The sequence below is a fragment of the Lepidochelys olivacea genome, assembly GCF_965140295.1.
Source record: "Lepidochelys olivacea isolate rLepOli2 genome assembly, chromosome: 20".
Classification (NCBI taxonomy): Eukaryota; Metazoa; Chordata; order Testudines; family Cheloniidae; genus Lepidochelys; species Lepidochelys olivacea.
In genome coordinates, this window is record NC_140430.1 from 22,083,149 (window position 1) to 22,109,819 (window position 26,671).

The 26,671-nt window shown below is 47.7% G+C and overlaps 2 protein-coding genes across 8 annotated transcripts in view; one reads left to right on the plus strand and one right to left on the minus strand.

Annotated features, from left to right (window-relative positions):
- Positions 1-952: 952 nt before the first annotated feature.
- On the minus strand, positions 953-9,384 carry NXNL1 (nucleoredoxin like 1). Of its 2 annotated transcripts, none has more exons than XM_084610558.1 (3): positions 9,324-9,384; positions 3,990-4,989; positions 953-2,426 (listed from the first exon to the last, which is right to left on the minus strand). In XM_084610558.1, the coding sequence occupies exons 2-3, from the start codon at positions 4,313-4,315 to the stop codon at positions 2,126-2,128; spliced, it is 627 nt and encodes a 208-aa protein (XP_084466684.1). In that variant the 5' UTR covers positions 4,316-4,989; positions 9,324-9,384; the 3' UTR covers positions 953-2,125. The 2 variants fall into 2 exon arrangements, with proteins under 2 accessions (XP_084466684.1, XP_084466685.1); XM_084610559.1 differs by having other exon boundaries at positions 3,990-4,706; positions 9,324-9,377.
- Positions 9,349-26,671, plus strand: part of SLC27A1 (solute carrier family 27 member 1) — a 32,618-nt gene continuing 15,295 nt past the window's right edge. The window contains exons 1-4 of one of the 6 annotated variants that reach the window (XM_084610557.1): positions 9,349-9,456; positions 17,930-18,097; positions 23,918-24,312; positions 26,393-26,554. In XM_084610557.1, coding sequence (XP_084466683.1) covers positions 17,931-18,097; positions 23,918-24,312; positions 26,393-26,554 — 724 coding nt within the window. In that variant the 5' untranslated portion in view covers positions 9,349-9,456; position 17,930. Of the gene's footprint in view, positions 9,496-17,929; positions 18,098-23,917; positions 24,313-26,392; positions 26,555-26,671 lie in introns of those variants that run through there. The other 5 variants (XM_084610554.1, XM_084610553.1, XM_084610556.1 and 2 more) reach the window with 5 other exon arrangements.

Consider the following 26,671-nt stretch of genomic DNA (forward strand, 5'->3'; position numbering starts at 1 on the left):
AGCAAGTCTACAGATACACTCCTTTTACAGACCAGGCAGGACTTGCATAGTGTTAGAGCTGAGGGTGGCACCCCTTCAGTTTACATTTTTCCTCCCCCTTTTCCCTTCTACCTGCCAGCCTTGCTAGGTAAATAGAGGGAGGATTAAAAGAGAAAACAAGTTGAACAGGCTGGTCCTGCCTTATGCCTCTCTCTGTCTTCACTAGAAACACACCTTCTTTCAATTCTTTCATTTATTCATTCAGGCTATTTAAACTGGCCTGCTGGGCAATTTAAGAATATAAAATCAGGGGACTGAAATGCAAGATTACTGGGTTCTATTCCCTGCTCTTCCATGAGTTTATTGTGGTCAGGTCACTTAGGCCAAAATTTTCAAACACTGATGCCTAAATTTAGGCACCTAAGTTTTTATTTACACAGCTATCTAAGTGGCTTGATTTCCAGAGGTGCCGAGCAGTTGGAGTTATGGGTGCAACCAGATAGCAGGATTGGAGTTGTGTCCATTCTCTCTGCTGACTCAGCTGCTGAAGTCTTGAGTTATCCTATGTATTAGAACTGAGATAATAGGGACTAGGTTATTTATTAGCCTAGCTGTCTAAAGCAATTGCCTGCACACAAAACTATTTTAATTCAACCTGGGTAGTTAATGAGTGAGGCCACAGGTAGTAATTTGGAAAGGGGCAGTCAAAGATCTCTCATTGCAGGCTTCCTTGAGACTGTGCCTTGTTAAATCATGGGCTAACTAAAACAGGATTCAGTCCTAGTTGCTCCTGTGGCAAAAAAAGAAAAGTAGTTTCTAATCCCTTATTAGACCCATAGTAATGAAATGCCTCAATTTTGAATGAGGTTCTAGTTAGCACAAAAGAGTAAAAGGAGTTGCCTAAAAGATGCTAAAATGATTGTAAATTGTCAGTCATGCCCTCATTTCAAATAAATTGGTTAGTCTCTAAGGTGCCACAAGTACTCCTTTTCTTTTTGTGACAGACAGGTATTCAGCAATTGCTACTTACTACCAGTAGATGGCAACACAGATTAGAGACTAAAACTATGGTTTATTTATTATTTCACATAGCCCTGTAGGGGTGCATCAGCATCACTGAACATAAAAATCAAACAATGATGGTGGGGAAAAAATCCATTCAGCAGCACTGAAATTAACATGTTCTAGAACTTTAAACTGCATAATGTTACCAGTGATATGCAAGGTGAATCAGAAACTGTCACTCACACCAGTATCACCTGGGTCCATAACAAGTAAAATGTGTTGGTCAGTTCACCTGTTTCACAGGAGGATTTGGTTCATAGTCCTTTTAGTGGTCTGTGCATAACACATTAAGAGCAATCCATATATACACTATTGTTTTTAAAAATTAAAATGTCTTCCTCACTTTTTTTGGTGAATTACCAATTGCTTTATTGTGCAGAGCAGTATTTCTGAAAGCCAGTCTGCTCTTCTGTAGTAGTTCATTTTCTGGCTAATTTCTAGGTAAATGAATGGCTGAGATCTCAATGTGAGACTTTCACTAAGGTAGGTTTAGATTCTTTAGGTCAAGAAATCAAAATGTGAGAGCTGATACAGCCAGACTGTCATTAATGTGCTTGCTGCTAACAGAAACTCTCTAGGCAATAAAGGGAAAAAAGAGAGTGTGAGAACAGGAGGAAATGTTCTCTGGGGCATTTCTGTCCAATAATATCCCCGTTATAATATAAACAGACCTATTATTATATGAATAGATGTCAGTGAGGAAAAGGAAATGCCTATTCTCTCCTGCATGCATCTGATGAAGTGGGCTTTAGCTCACAAAAGCTTATGTTCAAATAAATTTGTTAGTCTCTAAGGTGCCACAAGTACTCCTCGTTCTTTTTGCTACCACTCTGAAACCTCTCCTCAGGCTGCATCTTTAATCCTGGCATGGCTCTCTCATCTCCCCAGCCACATGTTGTTCCCTGTTCAGAATCCTCCAGTTGCCACTGAGATCCTGAGACTTTGTGAAGATACAAATGTCTATACTAACTTGTGCTCCAGTAAAGCTACCCCCTTGAGTCTGGAGAGTTTTGACAGCGAGTCTCTAGGCTCCTGTTTTAGGATAACCAAAAGCCTAGCAAATGTATGTACTGCTGTAACTTCATAATTCCATATCAGGACAGAGCACTTCCTCTTTCTCCTTCTTTTTCCTTGTCTTCTTGTCCAGCTTGTACTTGAGGCGGCGGATGGGATCGGTGATGCTCCTCTTGGCCAAGTCATCAAAGTCCTCTGCCAAGAGAAAGCTCCTGTCAACTAGCTCAGCGGCCTCTTGCCAGTTCTTGAAACAGGCAGTGCCCAAGCACCTGATCTCCTCCACAGCATTCCCAGCAATCACCTCCCCGCTTGGCTTCAGCACCACCACTACAGGTGTGTTGGACACAGCAAACCTCAACTCCAGCTCCCTGGAAATCAACAAGGGAAGAAACCTTAAATCACAAAGCCCAGAGCTCCATGGCAAGCCACTGAAGACATTATATCCCTTCTGCTGGGAAGAGTGCTGGGGATATCCATGCTGCTGGGGATACCCATGCTGCTGCTGCCCCTCCTGCTACCGCATTGTGGGGTGAGTTTCCAAACCTCCTTTTTAGGTGATTAATTGCATGATGTGTACAGTATCTTCTCTGGGAAGGAAAACACTCCTGACCCTTATGGGCAACATGGGAATGGGTCTATGAACTGGACGTGAGCTAGAAATCCTGCTTTCTTGTTCTACTTCTCATAATGACTCTGTGTACAGACTTGAGCAGGTCACTTCCCCTCTCTGTGCCAGCAAATGGGGCTAATTTCAATGACCCGCCACACAGAGGGAAGTAAGAACTAAATAGTTAAAATTCATAGGAAGCGTTTAAGCTGTAACATGCTCAGGTTTATTGTCAAGTGGGCAGGGAGCATTCGAAATCAACTACTATTTACATTGCTGCTTATTCTGCCACTAATGTGGGTACAATATTTTGCTTTACATGTTTTCTAGTGTCTCACAAGCAGCCCAGTGGGACAATCACTGTGTTGGATCCTTTTAAGAGCAAGAAATAAACAGGCACTGTAAAAGAACACAAAACACTCAGTATCCAGATTGCCAGAAAACACCAATTGTAACAAAGCTTTGAGGATCTGGAAATCACAGCACTAGATGAGCCTTTATGGCTCTGACTCCTTAGGAATATATCAAAAAGCTGCTTAAAAACAACTATAACAAAACACTTTGTACTTATCTAGCTCCCTGTACATACCTAGCTCACTTCACCCAGGTAACAATGAGCTTTGCAAAATGATAAAGTACAGTATTATCTCCATTTTGCAAAGCAACAAATAGGCAGGAGGGTTGAAAAACTTGGCAAAGACCACACAGCGAGTCAGTGGCAGAGATAAGAATAGAATCAAGGTACTCTGATGCTAAGTCCTTTGGACAATACTGGTTCTCACAGAGAAGAGTTTGTTGTAGACAAACTGCACTGATGCTGATCCAGCTTTATTTATTCCTGCTGTCTATATTTCTCCAAAGCCTCCCTTCTCATTACACCCACTTTGTATTCTTTTCCCTCTCGTACGACTGGAATCTCTCCCCACTCTTTGTTCAAACCACCCTTAAAACTCACTCCTTTCACAAAGATTGCCAATAATAATCCACCAAACAGACTTTTAAAATACATGTGCTACCGTGAATCTGAAACCTCAACCTAGGGACAGCTGGATCTAGCAGTGTGATCTTGGGACTGGGAGTCAGAACTCCTGATTTCTAATTCTGGCTATGCCCCTTTGACTCACTGTGTGGCCTTAGACAACTCACTTCCCCTTGCTGAGCTTCAGTTTCTCCATCTATAATAATGGGGACCCAACTCCTTCTACAGATAAAGAGTGCTAGATAAGTGCAAAGTACTATGCTATCATCTGTGTGTCTGTTGTGAACTGTTATCTGTGTCTGATTAGATTAAATTATCTGTCTTGTTGGTTTATTAAGATCTTACCTTTTGAACTCATCCTGGAAGGGTAAGAACAGCCACCTTTTGGGCATAGTCTTCAGGAACTTTTCTTGCTTCTCCTCTGTCTCATCCTGAGACACGTATACCAGGACCAGCTGGGAAGCCCTTTCCACATAAAATTCATCCGTGAGTCTCACAAAGAAATCTTTGAGGACAGGTGAAAACTCCTGGCATCGAGTACATTCACCAGATCCAAAATACAGCAGCATCACTTTGTTATCCAGTCTCTGGCTAAGTTCACTCTCAGTGTCCACTTCATCACAGTCCTTGTTGTTTGTAATCAGGATCTTCCCAATGAAAAGGGAAACCATGGCTAGCTAAGCCTAGGAGATCAGGCTGATAAAAGGTTAGTTAATAAGTAATTACAACTGATCAATTTGAGACTCTTTTGCAATGAAGGCAGGATTCCATCCCTATGTCTGGGAATTCAGTGTGAGGAAAGATTGCACAGCCTCTTCAGGGTCCTCTCATGAAATTTGTTTGCCTCCAGGAGTTTGTCAGTAAGATCATTCCTTCTACATACTGTTCCCTTCACAATGCTGTCAGAAAATGCACCAGTCCTGCTGCTGCTTAGGCTCTGCCTGGGTTTACAGTAAATCCAATAGTCTTCCTGTTGTGCTTCATCTCCCAGCCTATTAATAGTATCTGACACATCAAACTCTGCAAAGACTTCTTTAATCTTCTTAAACTGTTGACCTGCTCCTGTGGGGCCATTCAGAGCAGCTGTTAAACGATCACAGAAATGCACCAGGATCTGTCATTGGTACAAGCTGTAACAATTCCCTGGTAGGAAAGCAGGATGGGGGGATGGTTGTTGCTAAAGGAAGCAGGAGAGAAGGGGAGCATCTTTACAATCTCTGGTATGCCACTGAGGATATTCTTAAATGAAGATATTCAATGACAACCCTGTGCATTGCTTTTGCGAATCTGATTTCCGTCAACTGTACTTGCATATAACCTCTCTTCAAGAGGACAGAAAAATTCTCTATTTAAAAAGAGAAAAAAGAGTTTGGGTCCACTATGCTCATGATCTTTAAAGAGGAATTAGTATTAACATGAAAAACTGTTTTAAGATCTCAAATCAATAACATGCTAGCCTAATAAGTTTATACAATATTGTATATAATAGGTAAGCTCCAGCTGTGTTCAGTGCTATATGATAAGCTTATGCCAAAGATATATGGAGTTTAATACCTCGTAAAATAAAATATTAGAGAATCTGTTTTATATCCACTTGCAAAATCTTGACCTCAGAGTTGTTGCTCTTGCTACTGAGATCACAAACACCTAAAGTAAAGGTGGAACTGCAGAGAAATATTTGTTTTAGGTGATTATGATATCAGTTGTTCTGGCAGGAAAACAAAGAACCCTAGACTCAAGATTTGGCAGGTAAAAATAACTGATTTTCAAATACTGTTTAATACATACAGTTAGGGCTGTCAAGCGATTAAAGAAACCAATTGTGATTAATCGCACTGTTAAACAATAGAATACCATTTATTTAAATATTGTTGCATGTTTTCCACATTTTCAAATATATTTTAATTTCAACACAGAATACAAAGTATACAGTGCTCACTTTATTTTTTTATTATAAATATTTGCACTGTAAAAATAAGAAATAGTATTTTTCAGTTCACTTAATACAAGTACTGTAGTGCAATCTCTTTATCATGAAAGTTGAATTTACAAATGTAAATTATGCACAAAAAATAACTGCATTCAAAATAAAACAATGATAAACTTTAGAGCCTACAAGTCCACTCAGTCCTACTTCTTGTTCAGCCAATCGCTCAGACAAACAAGTGTGTTTACATGTTCAGGAGACAATGCTGCCCGCTTCTTGTTTACGTCACCTGAAAGTGAGAACAAGCGTTCACAGGGCATTGTTGTAGCCGGCATTGCAAGATATTTACATGCCAGATGCGCTAAAGATTCATATGTCCCTTCATGCTTCAACCACCATTCCAGAGGACATGTGTCCATGCTGATGATGGGTTCTGCTCAATAACAATCCAAAGCTGGATGTTCATTTTCACCATCCGAGTCAGATGCCAGCAGCAGAATGCTGATTTTCTTTTTTGGTGGTTTGGGTTCTTTAGTTCCTGCATCAGAGTGTTGTTCTTTTAAAAAGCATGCTCTACACCTGGTCCCTCTCACATTTTGGAAGGCATTTCAGATTCTTAAATGTTGGGTCGAATGCTGTAGCTATCTCTAGAAATCTCACATTGGTATCTTCTTTGCATGTTGTCAGATCTGCAGTGAAAATGTTCTTAAAATGAACAACATGCTGGGTCGTCATCAGAGACTGCTATAACATGGAATATATGGCAGAATGTGGATAAAACACAGAACAGGAGACATACAATTCTCCCCCAAGGAGTTCAGTCACAAATTTAATTAACGCATTATTTTTTAACAAGCGTCATCAGCATGGAAGCATGCCCTCTGGAATGGTGGCCAAAGCATGAAGGGGCATACGAATGTTTAGCATATCTGGCATGTAAATACCTTGCAATGCTGGCTACAACAGTTTTTTGGTTGGAACAAAGAAAGCACAATCAATTTTAGCTCTCATCTATATTTCTTTTATGCATAAACCTTTAGATTTTAGATTCTAAAGAATTGGCAACAGCATGATTGTCAGTAAGATCTGACTTGTATATTGACCTGGGTCTGGGGCTTGGTCCTTTGGGATCTGGAGAACGTTTTTTTTTCTTTTACTGGGGTATTGGTTTTCATAACCATTTATCCCCATAACAAGTGGTACTGGTGGTGATACTGGGAAACTGGAGTGTCTAAGGGAACTGCTTGTACTTATGGTTAGCCAGTGGGGTGAGACCGAAGTCCTCTCTGTTTGGCTGGTTTGGTGTGCCTTAATGGTAAAGGAAACCCAGCCTTGGGCTGTAACTGCCCTGCTCTAAGTAATTTGTCCTGAATTGATACTCTCAGTTGTGTCCCACCAGAGGCAGCATCGTTACTCCCATTTTTAAACAAAAAAAGGAAATCCCCCACAGACCAGATTCTGAATGCAATTATATCTGTGTAACTCAGAAGTAAAGTCACTAATTTAGATGGAATTACTCTTCATTTATTCCATTTTGATATCAGAATCTGGTCCTATGAGCTCTGCATATTCATATATTTTGTGTTTGAGAATGAAAGGGAATCAGTGTAGCTCTGGGGGAATCTGATAAGGGGAACACCTAAACTCACCACAAATACACAGCCCACAAAATGTTTTAAGCTTTTTTGTTTTCCTAGCTGTAACTCTGTTCTGGATTATTTCAGTGACCTTTGGAAAAGGTCCCATTGTTTGCTATGTGCATCACCAGCTTGGGGTGCCCACCAGAAGCGCATGATGCACCTCTGCTCTGCATTAGCTTTGGGCCCTGCCAGATGCCTGTACACAGGCCTGTAGAGCTAGGCCAAGGGGAAGGGTTACTGCAGTGTGTCTGGAGCAAGTGCCATTTCCAGCAGAAAGGCCTGACCCAGGAAAACCAAAAACGCTATCCCAGCTCGCCCCTGTATAGTCCTCCCTCCAGCCCCGCCCACCAGGTTCTCTGTGCTCCTCCTTTCAGCCCTTTCTCCCTCCAGCCCCTTTATGCTCCTCCTTCCAGTCCCTCTATCCCAGTGGCCACTGATGGGTCGATCCTAGAGGATCTCCCAGTCGATCGTGATCTCCCGCAGCGCAGCGGGGCTGCTGCTAAGAGAGGCTCCCTACTTGCCCCGGCCCCACACTGCTCCCTGAAGCGGCCAGCGCAGCCCCGTAGCCAGGGTGACAGGGATCTCCATCCACACACTGCTCCTGCCTGCAAGCACCGCCCCCGCAGCTCCCACTGGCCGGGAACGGGGAGCTGTGGCCAGTGGGACCTGCGGAGGCAGCGCTTGCAGAGAAGGGTAGTGTGCGGAGCCACGTGCCGTTCCTCCCTCCCCCCAAGGGGTGTATTGGCCCCTTCCGGGAGCGGCGTGTGGACGGGGTAGGCAGGAAGTTAGACTTAATGGCAGCCTCCCAGACCCAGCACCCCAAACCAGCCCTGAGCCCCCTCCAGGTGCCAGCACCCCAAACTCCCTCCTGCACCCCAAGCGCTCACCTCCCTCCCAGAGCAAGCACCACCACCCACTCCTGCACCCCAACACTCTGCCCCAGCCCAGAGCCCCCTCCTGCTCTCCAAACCCCTGCCCCAGGCTCAGCCCAGAGCCCCCTCCCACACTGCAAACCCCTTGGTTCCAGCTCAGAGCCTGCACCCCCTCCTCTGCCAGCCTGGTGAAAGTGAGTGAGGGTAGGGGAGAGCAAGTGATGGAGAGAGAGGGATGGAGCGAGTGTGGAGGGGCTTCAGGGAAGGGGTGGAATAGATCCAGGGTTGCCCTTAAATTCAAAAAGTGATTTTGGAGATAACTACTCTAGCCCCGCCCCAAGCTCCTCCCTGCAACCTCTCTATCCCCGACCATGCCAGTTCTCTATGTTCCTCCCTCCAGCCCTTCTATCCCCTCCCCATGCTCCTCCCTCCAACCTCTATCCTCGCCCCTGGCTCTCCATGCACCTCCCTCCAGCCCTTCTATCCCCCACCACGCCAGCTCTCTATGCTCCGCCCTCCAACCTCTCTATCCCTCCCCCGCTAGCTCTCTATGTTCCCTCCTACCCCTCCCCATGCTCCTCCCTCCAACCTCTATCCTCGCCCCTAGCTCTCCATGCACCTCCCTCCAGCCCTTCTATCCCCCATCACGCCAGCTCTCTATGCTCCGCCCTCCAACCTCTCTATCCCTCCCCCGCTAGCTCTCTATGTTCCCTCCTACCCCTCCCCATGCTCCTCCCTCCAACCTCTATCCTCGCCCCTGGCTCTCCATGCACCTCCCTCCAGCCCTTCTATCCCCCACCACGCCAGCTCTCTATGCTCCGCCCTCCAACCTCTCTATCCCTCCCCCGCCAGCTCTCTATGTTCCCTCCTACCCCTCCCCATGCTCCTCCCTCCAGCCCTTCTATCCCCTCCCCATGCTCCTCCCTCTATCCTCGCCCCTAGCTCTCCATGCACCTCCCTCCAGCCCTTCTATCCCCCATCACGCCAGCTCTCTATGCTCCTCCCTCAAGCCCTTCTATCCCCACCACGCCAGCTCTCTATGCTCCGCCCTCCAACCTCTCTATCCCCTCCTTGCAGCCCCACTAACCCCCAGGCTCACTATGTTCCCCCCTCCTCTGTCCCCTTCCCTCGGCTCTCCATGCTCCTCCTTCCGGCCCCTCTATCCCCATTCCCCTCCCCCGGCTCTTGTGCTCCTCCCGTCCCGAGCTCGCGCTGCCCGCGGCTCTCGGTGAGCCCTCACCGGCCCCTCTAGCCGCCCTCTCTATGGCCTGGCTGTGCGCCTCTCGGGGCCGCCCTTCGCGGGCGGAGCTCGGGCTGTTTCCGGGGCGGGGCTGCGGCTGGCGCGCGGGCAGAAGCCGTCGGAGTGTGGCCAGGTAGCGGGGAGGGGGAGTCGGAGCTCGGCAAAGGTTCGGGTGAGCGCGGTGTCCCCCGGGTTGGGGGCGGCGGGTGGGTGTCGGGGGGGGGGGCTGGCACAGGGCAGGGTATGGAGGTGGCGGGGCTGCCCCGGGGGGGGCTGGCACAGGGCCGGGGATAGAGGTGGCGGGGCTGCCCCGGGGGTGGCGGGTGGATGTCGGGGGGGGGGGCGGGGCTGGCACGGGGATGGGGGTGGATGTCGGGGGGGGTGGGGGCTGGCACAGGGCCGGGGATAGAGGTGGCGGGGCTGCCCCGGGGGTGGCGGGTGGATGTCGGGGGGGGGGGGGCTGGCACAGGGCCGGGGATGGGGGTGGATGGCGGGGCTGGCACAGGGCCGGGGATGGGGGTGGATGTCGGGGGGGGTGGGGGCTGGCACAGGGCCGGGATAGAGGTGGCGGGGCTGCCCCGGGGGCGGCGGGTGGATGTCGGGGGGGGGGGCTGGCACAGGGCCGGGGATGGGGGTGGATGTCGGGGTGGGGGGGGCTGGCACAGGGCCGGGGATAGAGGTGGCGGGGCTGCCCCGGGGGTAGTGGGTGGATGTCGGGGGGGGCTGGCACAGGGCCGGGGATGGGGGTGGCGGGTGGATGTCGGGGGGGTGGGGGCTGGCACAGGGCCGGGGATAGAGGTGGCGGGGCTGCCCCGGGGGTGGCGGGTGGATGTTGGGGGGGGGGGGCTGGCACAGGGCCGGGGATGGGGGTGGATGTCGGGGGGGGTGGGGGCTGGCACAGGGCCGGGATAGAGGTGGCGGGGCTGCCCCGGGGGCGGCGGGTGGATGTTGGGGGGGGGGCTGGCACAGGGCCGGGGATGGGGGTGGATGTCGGGGTGGGGGGGGCTGGCACAGGGCCGGGGATAGAGGTGGCGGGGCTGCCCCGGGGGTAGTGGGTGGATGTCGGGGGGGGCTGGCACAGGGCCGGGGATGGGGGTGGCGGGTGGATGTCGGGGGGGTGGGGGCTGGCACAGGGCCGGGGATAGAGGTGGCGGGGCTGCCCCGGGGGTGGCGGGTGGATGTCAGGTGGGTTGGCACAGGATCGGGGATAGAGGTGGCAGGGCTGCCCCGGGGGTGGCGGGTGGATGGCGGGGCTGGCACAGGGCCGGGGATGGGGGTGGATGTCGGGGGGGGGGGGGCTGGCACAGGGCCGGGATAGAGGTGGCGGGGCAGCCCCGGGGGCGGCGGGTGGATGTCGGGGGGGGGGGCTGGCACAGGGCTGGGGATAGAGGTGGCGGGGCTGCCCCGGGGGTGGCGGGTGGATGTCGGGGGGGCTGGAACAGGACCGGGGATGGGGGTGGCGGGTGGATGTTTGGGGGGTGGGGGCTGGCACAGGGCCGGGGATAGAGGTGGCGGGGCTGCCCCGGGGGTGGCGGGTGGATGTCAGGTGGGCTGGCACAGGGCCGGGGATAGAGGTGGCAGGGCTGCCCCGGGGGTGGCGGGTGGATGTCGGGGGGGGGGGGCTGGCACAGGGCCGGGGATGGGGGTGGATGTCGGGGGGGTGGGGGCTGGCACAGGGCCGGGGATAGAGGTGGCAGGGCTGCCCCGGGGGTGGCGGGTGGATGGTGGGGCTGGCACAGGGCCGGGGATGGGGGTGGATGTCGGGGGGGGGTTGGGGCTGGCACAGGGCCGGGATAGAGGTGGCGGGGCTGCCCCGGGGGTGGCGGGTGGATGTCGGGGGGGGGGGCTGGCACAGGGCCGGGGATAGAGGTGGCGGGGCTGCCCCGGGGGCGGTGGGTAGAGGTTTGGGGGTAGAGGTGGCGGGGCTGACCTAGGAACCCTAGTGGGTAAATGTCAGGGGCCTGGGCACTGTAGTTGATACAGTAGTGGGTGGGGGTCGAGATCAGGGAGAAGTGGCAGTTTCTTTAGGGCTGGCTCTGTGGGTCTGGACATGGTGTCCCTGGGTGGGTGGCTCTGTGGGTCTGGAGGGGTTTGAGTTTGAGGGTTGGGGTTTGGCATGGTCCCTAGGGAATCGAGTATGGGGGTAGGCTCAGTAATCCAACTGACATGATCTTAGGAGGGAAGGTGTGGGAGGGCCCTAACATAGTGGCAGGGTGCATGGATGAGGTTTGAGATTGTGAAGGAGTAGGGCTGGCATGATGTCTAGAGGTATGTGAGATCTGAGGGGTGCTGACATACCCCTTTGGGAGGGGGGATATAACCTGAAGGGGCTGACGCAGTGGTGGATGTGGGGAAGGTTGTGAGGCATAGTTTCTGGGTGTGAAGTCTGAGAGATCCCATGTGGTGTCTCGGAGAGGGTGGTAAGATGCCTGAACGGTCTAGGGCAGTGACTAGGGTACCTGTGAGGAGTGGACCATACTAGGGATTAGACCAGTACCTATGATGGGCAAGAAGCATCCTGGAATTGTGTAAGCAGCCACATGAATGTCTGGATGATGTTTCCCATTGGCACTGGAGAGGATTTTTCTCACATGTCCCTCTTACTCTGCCTCTTCTAGATGCTGGAAACTTTCCCTGCACCCGCCTACCCCCCGCCCACCCCGTGGTGGAAATAATGCACATTCCTGCTCCTCATCTGCACTGGGGGATGGGATGGGTGCTACAATGGGATTTTTCCCCCCTATTCATGGTACTACAAAAGTTCCTAGTGCTTTTTCACTATAAGGAGGACACTTGCAACTCTGACACTGCTTTCGATCCAATAGCTGGATCACTTGATGATTGCCTGTTCTGTTCATCCACACTGAAGCACCTGGCATTGGCTACTGTCGGAAGATAGGATACCAGGCTAGATGGGCCATTGGTCTGACCCAGTATGGTCATTCTTACGTAAACCCTTGCCATCAATATATAGTGGGAATTCATAAAACCTAAAAAAAAATCTCAACAAATCCTACCTCAAGCAGAGTTTTTACCTTGAGAAGGGAGAAGTGTGAGAGATTCCATGAAGTATAATAGGGATTTTGCTGTTGCTATTGACTTCACATGAAAGGTGCTCAGTTACTGTGGTAGTGGGTGGCAATATAAAACTCTAAGATATACATGTTTCTGAGACTCCTTCATCACAAGATGATAGGCACACCAATCCCATCCCAAATTCATTGACTAATAGCATAAGAACATAATAATGGCCATACTGGGTCAGACCAAAGGTTCATCCAGCCCAGTATCCTGTCTATCGACAGTGGCCAATGCCAGGTGCCCCAGAGGGAGTGAACCTAACAGGTAATGATCAAGTGATCTCTCTCCTGCCATCCATCTTCACCCTCTGACAAACAGGGGCTAGGGACACCATTCCTTACCCATCCTGGCTAATAACCATTAATGGACTTAATCTCCATGAATTTATCCAGTTCTCTTTTAAACCCTGTTATAGTTCTAGTCTTCACAACCTCCTCAGGCAAGGAGGTCCGCAGGTTGACTGTGTGCTGAGTGAAGAAGAATATCCTTTTATTTGTTTTAAACCTGCTACCCATTAATTTCATTTGGTGGCCCCTAGTTCTTATATTATGGGAACAAGTAAATAACTTTTCCTTAGTCACTTTCTCCACATCACTCATGATTTTATAGACCTCTATCATACCCCCCCCCCCGTCTCCTCTTTTCCAAGCTGAAAAGTTCTGGCCTCTTTAATCTCTCCTCATATGGGACCCGTTCCAACCCCCTAATCATTTTAGTTGCCCTTTTCTGAACCTTTTCTAATGCCAGTCTATCTTTTTTGAGATGAGGGGACCACATCTGTACACAGTATTCAAGATGTGGGTGTTCCATGGATTTATATAACGGCAATAAGATATTCTCCGTCTTATTCTCTATCCCTTTTTAAATGATTCCTAACATCCCATTTCCTTTTTTGACCACTGCTGCACACTGCATGGACGTCTTCAGAGGACTATCCACAATGACTCCAAGATCTTTCTCCTGATTAGTTGTAGCTAAATTAGCCCCCATCATATTGTATGTATAGTAGGGGTTATATTTTCCAATGTGCATTACTTTACATTTATCCACATTAAATTTCATTTGCCATTTTGTTGCCCAGTCACTTAGTTTTGTGAGATCTTTTTGGAGTTCTTCACAGTCTGCTTTGGTCTTAACCAGGGGTCTCAAACTCAAATGAGCATGAGGGCCACATGAGGACTAGTGCATTGGCCCGAGGGCCACATCACTGACCCCCAAGCCTTCCATGAGGGCCCGCCTCTTCCCACCCCTTCCCTGCCCCCATTCCTTCCCACCCCTTCCCTTAAATCCCCACCCTAACTCTGCCCCCTCCCTGCCCCCAGGGGGTGCAGGAGAGGTGCGGGGTGTGGCAGGGGGCTCAGGACAGGGGTTTGGGGTGCAGCAGGGGGTCAGGGTGAAGGGTGTGGCGGGGGGCTCAGAGCATGGGGTTGGGGTGCAGGAGGGGTGTGGAGTGCGGCGGGGGTGGGGTGCAGGGGACTCAGGGCAGGGAGTTGGGGTGTGGGGTGCAGGAGGAGTTTGGGGTGCGGGCTCCGGGGTGGCAGCGGCACGCACTGGGACCAGGGCAGGCTCCCTGCCTCCCTGCCCTGGACCCTGGCCCCTGCGCTGGTCTGCTCCTGGAAGCAGCCAGAACCATGTCCCTGCGAGGGCACAAGGCTCAGTGCTCTGCCTTGCTGCTCCTCCAGATACCTCCCCCGAAGTTCCCATTGGCCATGGTTCCCTGTTCCCGGCCAATGGGAGATGCGGGGGGCGGTGTCTGGAAGCCATGGCAATGCAAGGAGCCCCTCCCCACCCACCCCGCTGCAGGGACGTTGTGCCGGCCGCTTCAGGGAGCAGCGCGGGGCTGGCGGGGCCACGGGGGGCAATCACGCAGGCCGGATTCGGCCTGCAGGCTGTAGTTTGCCCACCCCTGGCCTGGAAGTAGGCCCAGGGGTGCAGGCTGCTTGGCGGGCTGCAGGAAATAGCCCAGTGGGCCTCATGTTTGAGACCCCTAGTCTTAACTGTCTTGAGCAGCTTAGTATCATCTGCAAACTTTGCCACCTCACTGTTTACCCCTTTCTCCAGATCATTTATGAATAAATTGAATAGGATTGATCTTAGGACTGACCCTTGGGGAACCACTAGTTACCCCTCTCCATTCTGAAAATTTACTGTTTGTTCCTAAACCTTTTTTTCCCTCTCTTTTAACCAGTTCTCAATCCATGAAAGGATCTTCCCTCTTATCCCATGACAACTTAATTTATAGAACAGCCTTTGGTGAGGGACCTTGGCTTTCTGGAAATCTAAATACACTATGTCCACTGGGATCCCCCTTGGATCCAACATGTTTGTTGACCCCCTCTGTCAAGGTTCCTCCCCCACTCTGAACTCTAGGGTACAGATGTGGGGACCTGCATGAAAAAACCTCCTAAGCTTATCTTTACCAGCTTAGGTCAAAACTTCCCCAAGGTACAAAATATTCCCCCCGTTGTCCTTGGACTGGCTGCTACCACCACCAAACTAATACTGGTTACTGGGGAAGAGCTGTTTGGACGCGTCCTTCCCCCCAAAATACTTCCCAAAACCTTGCACCCCACTTCCTGGACAAGGTTTGGTAAAAAGCCTCACCAATTTGCCTAGGTGACTACAGACCCAAACCCTTGGATCTTAAGAACAATGAACAATCCTCCCAACACTTGCACCCCCCTTTTCCTGGGAAATGTTGGATAAAAAGCCTCACTAATTTGCATAGGTGACCACAGATCCAAACCCTTGGATCTGAGAACAATGAAAAAGCATTCAGTTTTCTTACAAGAAGACTTTTAATAAAAATAGAAGTAAATAGAAATAAAGAAATCCCCCCTGTAAAATCAGGATGGTAGATATCTTACAGGGTAATTAGATTCAAAACATAGAGAACCCCTCTAGGCAAAACCTTAAGTTACAAAAAAGATGCACAGACAGAAATAGTTATTCTATTCAGCACAATTCTTTTCTCAGCCATTTAAAGAAATCATAATCTAACACATACCTAGCTAGATTACTTACTAAACGTTCTAAGACTCCATTCCTGTTCTGTCCCTGGCAAGAGCAGCATACAGACAGACCCCGACCCTTTGTTTCTCTCCCTCCTCCCAGCTTTTGAAAGTATCTTGTCTCCTCATTGGTCATTTTGGTCAGGTGCCAGCGAGGTTACCTTTAGCTTCTTAACCCTTTACAGGTGAGAGGAGCTTTCCCCTGGCCAGGAGGGATTTCAAAGGGGTTTACCCTTCCCTTTATATTCATGACACCCTCAAAGAACTCTAATAGATTAGTAAGACATGACCTCCCTTTACAGAAACCATGTTGACTTTTGCACAACCGTTTATGTTCTTCTATGTGTCTGATAATTTTATTCTTTACTATTGTTTCAACTAATTTGCCCAGTACTGATGTTAGACTTACTGGTCTGTAATTGCCAGGATCACCTCTAGAGCCCTTCTTAAATATTGGCGTTACATTTGCTATCTTCCAGTCATTGGGTACAGTAGCTGATTTAAAGGACAGGTTACAAACCATAGTTAATAGTTTCAGAATTTCACAACTGAGTTCTTTCAGAACTCTTGGGTGAATGCCATCTGATCCCAGTGACTTGTTACTGTTAAGTTTCTCAATTAATTCCAGAACCTCCTCTAGTGACACTTCAGTCTGTGACAATTCCTCAGATTTGTCACCTATAAAAGATGGCTCAGGTTTGGGATTCTCCCTAACATCCTCAGCTGTGAAGACTGAAGCAAAGAATTCGTTTAGTTTCTCTGCGATGACTTTATCGTCTTTAAGTGCTCCTTTTGTATCTCGATCGTCCAGGGGCCACACTGGTTGTTTAGCAGGCTTCCTGCTTCTGATGTACTTAAAAAACATTTTATTACCTTTTGAGTTTTTGGCTAGCTGTTCTTCAAACTCCTTTTTGGCTTTTCTTATTACATTTTTACATTTAATTTGGCAGTGTTTATGCGCTTTTCTATTTACCTCACTAGGATTTGACTTCCACTTTTTAAAAGATGCCTTTTTCTCTCTCACTGCTTCTTTTACATGGTTGATAAGCCACGCTGGCTCTCTTTTAGTTCTTTTACTGTGTTTTTTAATTTGGGGTATACATTTAAGCCATCCACTTTTACCAAGTTTTAGACACATAGAAAATATTTTGTTTGGTGATGATTTTTTGTCTTTTTGGTAATTGAAATAAATATAATTAAATCCAGATTCTGTATCAAAATGTCCTCATTTAGTTTGGAAAACTGCTATTTCAAAGCTGTTCTGGGTTGTAATAATTTTGGCCTGTGACCAGTGATGAGCTGCCAAAATCTTAACGTCTGGTTCCCTCCTCACCGCACAAAGGGGTCGTGGCCTACCCCCGCCCCCCGGGACTCCTGCCCCATCCAACCTCCCATGTTCCTTGACGCCCCCCACCTGGGACCCCTGCCCCATCCACCCCATCCCCCGACTGCCCCCAGAACTGGGCAGGAGGGTCTCGTGGGCCACCGTAGTGGATGCCCACCCCACCCTGCCCCTAAGAGCCAGAGGGACCTGCCAGGGGGCGAGGTGGGGAGTCCCTGTGGTGCTTACCTGGGGCGGCTCCCAGGAAGCATCCGGCAGGTCCCTCTGGCTCCTAGGAGTGGGGTAGCATAGCTAGGGAGGAGCAGGGGGAGCGGCCGCTGCCCCCACTGATCACATCAAAAGTGGCCCCTTAGGCACTAACTCCATGGGTGCTCTGAGGCTGGAGTCCCCACGGGGAGAATTTGGTGGGTGCAGAGCGCCTACCGGCAGCCCCGCACCCGGCCCCAGCTCACCTCCGCTCCGCTTCTGCCTCCTCCCCTGAACGCTCCGCCCCCCCACTCCTGGCTTCCTGCAAATCAGCTGTTCGTGTGGGAAGCCGGGGGTGGGGCTGAGAAGCAAGTGGTGGCTTCATGCTCAGGCCCAGGGAGGCGGAGCGGAGGGGAGCTGGGCAGGGGGTGTGAGGAGGTCCGCCCGCACCGCAGCAGGTAACCGGGGCTGTGTGCGGAAAAAATTTCTTCTGTGCAAATTTTTGAAGCAGAGTTCAAATTTGTGCACCATGAGGCAGATGTGCCCAAGCGAGTAAAATGCTTATGCATTTAAAAAGTTTTTATTTGCAATTTGTGATAATAATAGTTTTACACCATGTTATTTTATAAATGTAATTTTTAAATACTTAGAAAAAAAGAAATTTAACCACCTTTCCTTTCCCCCCCTTGCCAGCTAGTAGAATCTAGTAGTAGCTAGAACAAAATACTTTTGAACACTGTCAAGTCGTCCGTAAATGATATTTTGGCCTGGCTCCAATGTAGTATTTCATTTTTTGTGTGCTTGGTGCTTCGCTGTGTGCGCAGGGTTTAGGATCTGAGTGTGTGCGCACACGTGCACAGCTTAGAGGGGACAGTGCTCTGTGCATCTGCTTTCTGGGATGTATCCCTGCACTTTTGTTTGTGGTCAGTTAGGGGGTCTGGGTCGAGTCTGGCAGTGATCATATTTAAACTTCTCTCTCTTTCTAGAATGCACATGATTGGGGTTTGCACTGCTTCCCTGGGCTCGCTTGGGCTTATGCGTTTTTTTGGTGTGCCCTGGTCATGGAGTCTGGCAGCCACATTGGGTGTTTACATTGGCAGCGGAGGATGGAGGTTTCTCCGTATCATCTTTAAGACAGCTCTGAGGGATCTCTTGTAAGTATTGCTTTGTGGGCCTTAATCTTATTCTGTAATGTGTTGGTTTTGTGTTTCCATAAAATAACCTTTCACTACTAACAATAAATCTGTATCTATTTCAACTCTAACAACTTGCATTAGCAGCATAGCAGGAGAATTATGACCTAGAGTGTTGGAAACATACCTGCGGAGACTATAATGTTCCTGGACCCTAGCTGAAACCTTTCCACCTTATAATTCCTGAAATGTTAGGAAAGGTGCTTAGAGTAAGAACTTATAATAAATTGGTTTTGTGTCATTAAGTTTGAATGTTTCAAGGTTTAATTTGCATTCAGTGGAAGAAAATACAGTGGGGAGATTTATATACATAGAGAACATGAAACAATAGGTGTTACCATACACACTGTAACCAGAGTGATCACTTAAGGTGAGCTATTACCAGCGGGGGTGGGGAACCTTTTGTAGTGATAATCAAGGTGGGCCATTTCCAGCAGTTGACAAGAACTCTGAGGAAGAGTATGTGTGTGTGTGTGTGTGGGGGGGGGGGGATAAACATGGGGAAATAGTTTTACTTTGTGTAATGACCCATCCACTCCCAGTCTCTATTCAAGCCTAAGTTAATTGTATCCAGTTTGCAAATTAATTCCAATTCAGCAGGCTCTCGTTGGACTCTGTTTTTGAAGGTTTTTTGTTGAAATATTGCCACTTTTAGGTCTGTAATCGAGCGACCAGAGAGATTGAAGTGTTCTCCAACTGGTTTTTTAATGTTCTAATTCTTGACATCTGATTTGTGTCCATTTATTCTTTTACGTAGAGACTGTCCAGTTTGACCAATGTACATGGCAGAGGGGCATTGCTGGCACATGATGGCATATATCACATTGGTAGATGTGCAGGTGAACGAGCCTCTGATGGTGTGGCTGATGTGATTAGGCCCTATGATGGTGTCCCCTGAACAGATACGTGGACACAGTTGGCAACGGGCTTTGTTGCAATTCCACCATGATTTCAACAATTTCCATCCCACCATCAACCTCAGCCTGGACCAGTCCACACAAGAGATCCACTTCCTGGACGCTACGGTGCTAATAAGCGATAGTCACATAAACACCACCCTGTACCAGAAACCTACTAACTGCTATTCCTACCTACATGCCTCCAGCTTTCATCCAGACCACACCACACGATCCATTGTCTACAGCCAAGCTCTACGATACAACCGCACTTGCTCCAACCCCTTAGACAGAGACAAACACCTACAAGATCTCTATCAAGCATTCTTACAACTACAATACCCACCTGCTGAAGTGAAGAAACAGACTGACAGAGCCAGAAGCGTACCCAAAAGTCACCTACTACAGGACAGGCCCAACAAAGAAAATAACAGAACGCCACTAGCCATCACCTTCAGCCCCCAACTAAAACCTCTCCAACGCATCATCAAGGATCTACAACCTATCCTGAAGGACGACCCGTCACTCTCACAGATCTTGGGAGACAGGCCAGTCCTTGCTTACAGACAGCCCCCCAACCTGAAACAAATACTCAACAGCAACCACACAACAGAACCACTAACCCAGGAACCTATCCTTGTAACAAAGCCCTTTGCCAATTGTGTCCACGTATCTGTTCAGGGGACACCATCACAGGGCCTAATCACATCAGCCACACCATCAGAGGCTCGTTCACCTGCACATCTACCAAAGGGCTTTGTTCTTGTCAACTGCTGGAAATGGCTCACCTTGATTATCACTACAAAAGGTTCCCCCCGCCCCCCTGTCCCCCGCTGTCCTGCTGGTAATAGCTCACCTTAAGTGATCACTCTGGTTACAGTTTTCAGAGTAGCAGCCCTGTTAGTCTGTATTCGCAAAAAGAAAAGGAGTACTTGTGGCACCTTAGAGACTAGCAAATTTATTTGAGCATAAACTTTTGCTCAAATAAATTTGTTAGTCTCTAAGGTGCCACAAGTACTCCTTTTCTTTCTGGCTACAGTGTGTATGGTAGCACCCATTGTTTCATGTTCTCTATGTATATAAATCTCCCCACTGTATTTTCCATTGTGAATGCATCCGATGAAGTGAGCTGTAGCTCACGGAAGCTTATGCTCAAATAAATTTGTTAGTCTCTAAGGTGCCACAAGTACTCCTTTTCTTTTTGCGAATACAGACTAACAGGGCTGCTACTCTGAAACCTTAGTTTATCTAGAAACACAGATAAGTTGAATGGCTCAAAATGAGGACTTGCACTAAGGAAATGTTCTGATTGTGAAATGTAACGAGGTTTGTAAAACATTTGTTAAAGTGCGTGGAAAGTGTTACAGAAGCAAAATATCTTGTTCTTGCTAAAGTTAAAGGGACAGTCAGTCAATATTAAGTTAATAGATTGTAAAAAATAATAATTTGTGATTCATACATCAGTCTCTAGTCTCTCCCCTACCTCCTGGGGCAGCCAGAGACACTCTAATGAGTGTCTCACTTAGTTCTGTGCCTCTTGGGCTTCTGTGAGGGAACTCCTTTGTGCTAAAGGATTTAGGGCTTTTGTGATCACCAGAGACTGCCTAGCTTTACTGTGGCTGTCACTGGACTTTTGAAGGACTGTTTCCTCCTGATTGCATGGCAAGTGAGGAATAATGGCAGAAAATAAATAGAGAGAATAAAGCCCCTTCAAAATGTGAAAAGGGTAGCTAACAAGTGAAAAGGCTCTTCTGTTCTGTCTCTGGCACAGCTCAGTATAGGGTCACCATGAAAGGCCAGCTCAGTCTCACAAAATGCCTGCAGCTTGTTTCTAAAACAACCCCTTCCTCCATCCTACGGCTTTGCTGACCAGGGTTCCTGCTGTTGACAGTCATGGGGATGTAAGGCTTTTACAGTGCTGGTAATAAATTACCTTTCAACTTTTTGGGGCTTCTTGCAAACTCCTGTTGCACAACTATTTCCTATTTGATGGTAGAGAAAATACAGCCACCACCTTCCTCCCCCTTAGGAAAGCAGGGTCCAGGTGGGTATTCTCATTTGGGTGTTGATGCTATGGTAGTATGTTAGCATATTTAATTCTCTTCCTATTGAGAAATTACAATAAGTACAGAAATTGAGACAAACCATGAGTGTCTTCAACAGAAACAAAACAATATAAGTGTGAAGAATCCAGAGTTACATTTTAGGAAATGTTTCAGAGTAGCAGCCATGTTAGTCTGTATCTGCAAAAAGAACAGGAGTACTTGTGGCACCTTAGAGATGAACAAATTTATTAGAGCATAAGCTTTCGTGGGCACGAAAGCTTATGCTCTAATAAATTTGTTCGTCTTTAAGGTGCCACAAGTACTCCTGTTCATTTTAGGAAATGAATTCCTGCCCCGTAACCGATGTAATAGAAACTAGAGAAATCAGAAAAGACCACTCCTTTCCTTGAGAGACTATTCCAAGGTCTAGTAGAGACTATTCCAAGGTCTAGTAGATTTCACAGTCCGTGGATTTTCAGTTACTCTGCCTAAATTTTTCCTCTGTTCATTTTATCCATTAACTTCTAGTTAAGCTCCCTCATAAATCATTAAACAATCTCTTCCCTCCCCCCTTTAGTGTTTGCTTCCTCCAGTTATTTGTAGACTATTGTTTTATCCTCTCCCTCCCTCACAGTCTTAATTTGGCAGCATCAAGAGACCATCTTTCACCACCATTCCTGGAACAGTTTAGGGGTCTGAATGGTAAGAAGATTGCATACGAAGAGCAATACACTGGAGGCTTTTCTCTGACAAGAAACAACATCCCCAATCACAATTGTATGGCTTTTCTACATGGGAAGTCTGCCTCTGTTCTGTTAAAGCTCAGACTATGAGTTAATGCTACATGTCCAAGCTGTGGTTTTGTTTTTAAACTTTCTTTATGAAATTATGGAAATACTTTTATGTGTTCCCACAGGATCTGCAAATTACTGAGCAGATACCATAACACTAGGACATAGCAAAGCATGTTATGGGAAGCAAGAGTTGTTCTAAAACAAAATGTATTTGCAATTATTTCCTTGTTGAGAAAGCAAGCAAGCTTCCTGTTTTCTAGTCCCCCTAAATGAAATCCTTAAAATAAGGATCTGTAATGTCGTCTCATCCATGTCTTCTGTCAACATGTCTTTTTTTAATTTGGTTAAGGTATTCAAATTAACTTTGCTGTGGATTGTGTGTGGGGGGGTCTGTGTGTATCTAAGTGTCTAAAGAGGCTGGCTGTGGTGCTCTCTGTCTCTCCAACATAACAGAAATATAGCCAGCAATCGTTCTGTATGGGACAGCAGTGGTCCAGACTTTCAATTAGAGAACAGTGCTTTAGCTGGCTCAGGCCAATAGCCTATGAGTCAGGCTCCTCCGTGGAATGTGTGTTTTTCTTTCTTTTTGGAAGACTGGCCTTAGGATCCGGAGGCATCTCTGAGAGAAACTATAGAGTTCCGCTATGAACTCATGCTTGCCTACACTAGCACTTTTGTCAGCAAAACTTTTGTCGGTCAAGGATGTGAAAAAACACACCCCTGACTGACATAAGTTTCACTGACAAAAGTGCTGGTGTGAACAGTGCTATGCAGGCAGAAGGCTGCTCGTTGGGGTTGGTTTAATTATACTGGCAGGAGAGCTCTCTCCTGCCGTCAAAAAGTGGCTTCGTGGGAGACCTTATAGCGGCGCAGCTGTAAGTCTGCAGTGTAGAGGTAGCCTCAGTGTTTATCCTGATAAAAATCTCCCACTTTATTGGCATCCAGAATAACAAAGAGAAATAGACAAGTCAGACCCAAGAAGTCTTGAGGCTTGAGGTCAAATAAAACTGGTGTATAAATATATAATCTGTTCCCATCAGCTAAATAACCAATAGAGATTTTCATTTTGTGTTGTTATGCATCCTCCTAATTTTGTAAGGATATTTCATGGCTCACTAGATTTTTGCCATCACTAGATGAGGACTGAGAGGTCAGATATAGAGTGACAGCTTTGTGAAAAGTGTTCACCTATAGATGATATGGTGTTTGTCTTTTATAATTTTTCTGTGAGTTCATTCCAGAGTGTAGTGATTTGTCTCATTTCACCCACATAGTAATTGTTGGGGCATTTTAATGCACTGAACTCTCAGTCCCCATCCTCAAAGGAAACCTGCACAACACCTACAAAAGAGGAGCCTGGGAATTTAAATTCTTTACTCCGCTAGACACCAGAAATCCTGGACTCAATAGACACACAGGAATTATGATTTATTACAACAATATATAATCAACTGACACTCCTCCCTCCCCCCCCCCACTTCCCTTCCATGACTGGAAAGGTGTTAACTGGCCACTTCATCTTGAAAGGTCCCTTGAAGTGTGTTAACTACTTATGCTAAACAAACTGTTCCACCTTGTGTTTAGCTATGAAACTCTGTATGTTTCCCAGACCTGAGGAAGAGCCGTGTACGCTTGAAAGCTTGTCTCTCTCACCAACAGAAGTTGGTCCAATAAAAGATATTACCTCTCCCACCTTGTCTCTCTGATGAGAGTCTGAAGTTGCAGGAGAAGCCCTGGGGGCAGCAGAGGCCCAGGAACTGTAGGAACATGGCACTGCACTTGGTCACATTTGGAAGTGCTGAACTATAAGGGCTAGAAAGAAACTTGCTTTATTTAACATCAAGCCTTAGATTCTGCAGAAATTAATAGATTGGGGCTCCCGACTCTTCAGGAAAAAAATTTTTTTCCCCTCGTGAGTGAGTGAAATTTTCAAGTTGCATACGGCAGTGTAGAAGCATGAGTCAAAATATATCAGATTGTATGTTAAACTATGTGAGGGGTGTTGTACTTTCTGCTGGAATTATGACTTTCCTCTCCTTGCTGCAGTGGTCTCTCAGTGCTGATACGTGTCAAGTATGAGTTGCGAAAGCATCAGCGAGCCAAAAACACTATTCCAAAGATCTTCCACGATGTCGTCCGCAGGCACCCTGACAAAGTGGCTCTGATCTATGAGTCCAATGATGAGAAATGGACATTCCGGCAGCTGGATGAGTATTCCAATGCCGTGGCTAACTTCTTCTACCAGCAGGGGTTCCGTCTGGGTGATGTCATTGCCATCTTCATGGAGAGCCGTCCCGAGTACGTGGGCCTCTGGCTTGGAATGGCAAAAGTTGGTATTGAGGCAGCTCTCATTAACTTCAATTTGCGTCTGGATTCTCTGGTTTACTGTGTGACAACCTCAGGGGCAAAGGCTGTGATCTTTGGAGGAGAGCTGGCTGCAGGTGAGACACCTGAGAGTTGGCACACATTAAGGACTAACTCCTGAAGTTCTTACTTAGTCCTGATTGAGGCAAGTTCTCACTGAAATTAGGAGTAGTTCTGAGTAAAGACTTAGGGCAGGGGTGGCCAACCTGTGGCTCCGGAGCCGCATGCGGCTCTTCAGAAGTTAATATACGGCTCCTTGTCTAGGCACCGACTCCGGGGCTGGAGCTACAGGCGCCAACTTTCCAATGTGCTGTGGGGTACTCACTGCTCCACCCCTGGGTCTGCCACAGGCCCTGCCCCCGCTCCATCCCTTCCTGAACCCTCCCCTGAGCCTGCCGTGCCCTCGCTCCTCCCCCATCCCCCCCAAACCTCCTGCATGCCACGAAACAGCTGATCAGAAGGTTTGGGGAGGCGCTGATTGGCAGGGCTGCCGATGGGCAGGAGGCATTGGGAGCAGGGGGTTGGGGGGAGTTGATGGGGGGATGCTGACGTATCACTGTGGCTCTTTGGCAATGTACATTAGTAAATTCTGGCTCCTCAGGCTCAGGTTGGACACCCCTGACTTAGGGCATGTTTCCTAGAGAGGTTCCTTTCCTCCCTCATTTGGGTTTCACTGGGAACAAAATGGGAAAACTGAGTCACTGCTGATCAGTTACTAAAGGGGGAGAAGTCTGTAATATGATAGGAGTAGTATTGTGGGAAGCTACAAATATTACTTCTGCTCTTATGTCAGTGTCTTCCTAGTATTGAGTTGCCCACGTCTGAGTTCATTAGTCAGGTGTGGTCTCCTTGGAGCTGTAAAGAGGATTAGAAACTCCCCACTCCAGGAGCTCTGCATCTGTGCACACAGAAAAGGAAGGTTATCTGTATCCTAAAATCATAGACTTTAAGGTCAGAAGGGACCATTATGATCGTCTAGTCTGACCTCCTGCACAATGCAGGCCACAGAATCTCACCCACCCACTCCTGTAACAAACCCCTAACCTATGTCTGAGTTATTGAAGTCCTCAAATCGTGGTTTAATGACTTCAGAGTGCAGAGAATCCTCAAGCAAGTGACCTGTGCCCCATGCTGGAGAGGAAGGCAAAAAACCCTCAGGGCCTCTGCCAATCTGCCCTGGAGGAAAATTCCTTCCTGACTTCAAAAAAAGGCGATCAGCTAAACCCTGAGCATGTGAGTAAGACTCACCAGCCAGACATCCAGGAAAGAATTCTCTGTAGTAACTCAGATCCCACCCCATCTAACATCCCATCAGAGGCCATTGGGCATATATACTGCTGTAATGTTAGGTTTATTCATTTCTTGTCCTGTTGTGTTTTATAATCTCTGGTTAACTTCACATTGTGTGTCCTCTACGCCAGTGGTTCTCAAATGCAGCACCAAGGACTTCGTCTGTGGCCTCCACAACTTTTGGGGGCATGCAGCAACAAACTTTTTAAAAAAATACTTTGACATACTTTGTAATAACTGTGTAACTTTTGTGGTATTAATAGTACGTACTCTTTACATTGAAAAGATTTATTATTTTATTTACATGACACTTCCAAATAACATGATTAGAGTGTCACTAGTATAATTTTAACTGTCAAAAACTGCAGCCATTGTGAATTTGCAGTGGCTGCACATGCAGCCACAGCAAAAATTCATTTCAGAACCACTGCTCTATACAATGAGTTTAAGTTTATGGACGCTGTTCTTTATATTGGACACGGTGCATTATATTGCTGTTGAACTAAACTTTCTTCCACGGTTTATTAACATCTAATTCGGGGATTCTGAATGTGTCTTTGAACCATTGGCCTTGAAATCCTTCTAGACTGCTGAACTGCAGTTCATGCAACAAAAATGGATAAAAAGATAATTTTGCCTAAATTTGCAGTAAGGTCTCATGTTGGATCTAGGACACCAAGGTCATGTTAATTTGATCATTACTTGGATAGGTATCTCAGTATTTCAATTAAGTCTCTGGCTTTTCTGGTGTTGGCATTGCAGATGTCTTATTAGATGCAAAGAAAGAATAAGAGTCAGTACTGGCAATGTTGTTGTTGTGGCCCAGAGTATTGTTCTTGTTGTAACCGAGGTAGTTGTGTGTTGCAGCAATATCTGAAGTGAATGGGATGCTGGGCAAGAACATGGTGAAGTTCTGCTCTGGAGATTTTAACCCAGATTCTGTCCCTGTGGAGACTAAATACCTTGATCCTCTTCTGAGTACTGCATCGAAATCTCCTCCAGATCAGATTGAAGCCAAAGGTTTAGATGGTAAGTTTCTCAGTGAGCTTATTTTCCTGTGATGCATGTATAAGTGAGAGACCTGAAACTCAAGGAGTCTTCCTTTTGGGACATGGTAATGACTGAATGGGCAACTAAGCAAGCAGT

Coding starts and splice junctions, on each gene's coding strand:
- NXNL1 (XM_084610558.1), bottom strand. CDS start 4,315: ATGGTTTCCCTTTTCATTGGGAAGATCCTGATTACAAACAACAAGGAC. Junction 2,427..3,989: donor TTCCAGGATGAGTTCAAAAG/GTAAGATCTTAA, acceptor GTTGATTTCCAG/GGAGCTGGAGTTGAGGTTTG.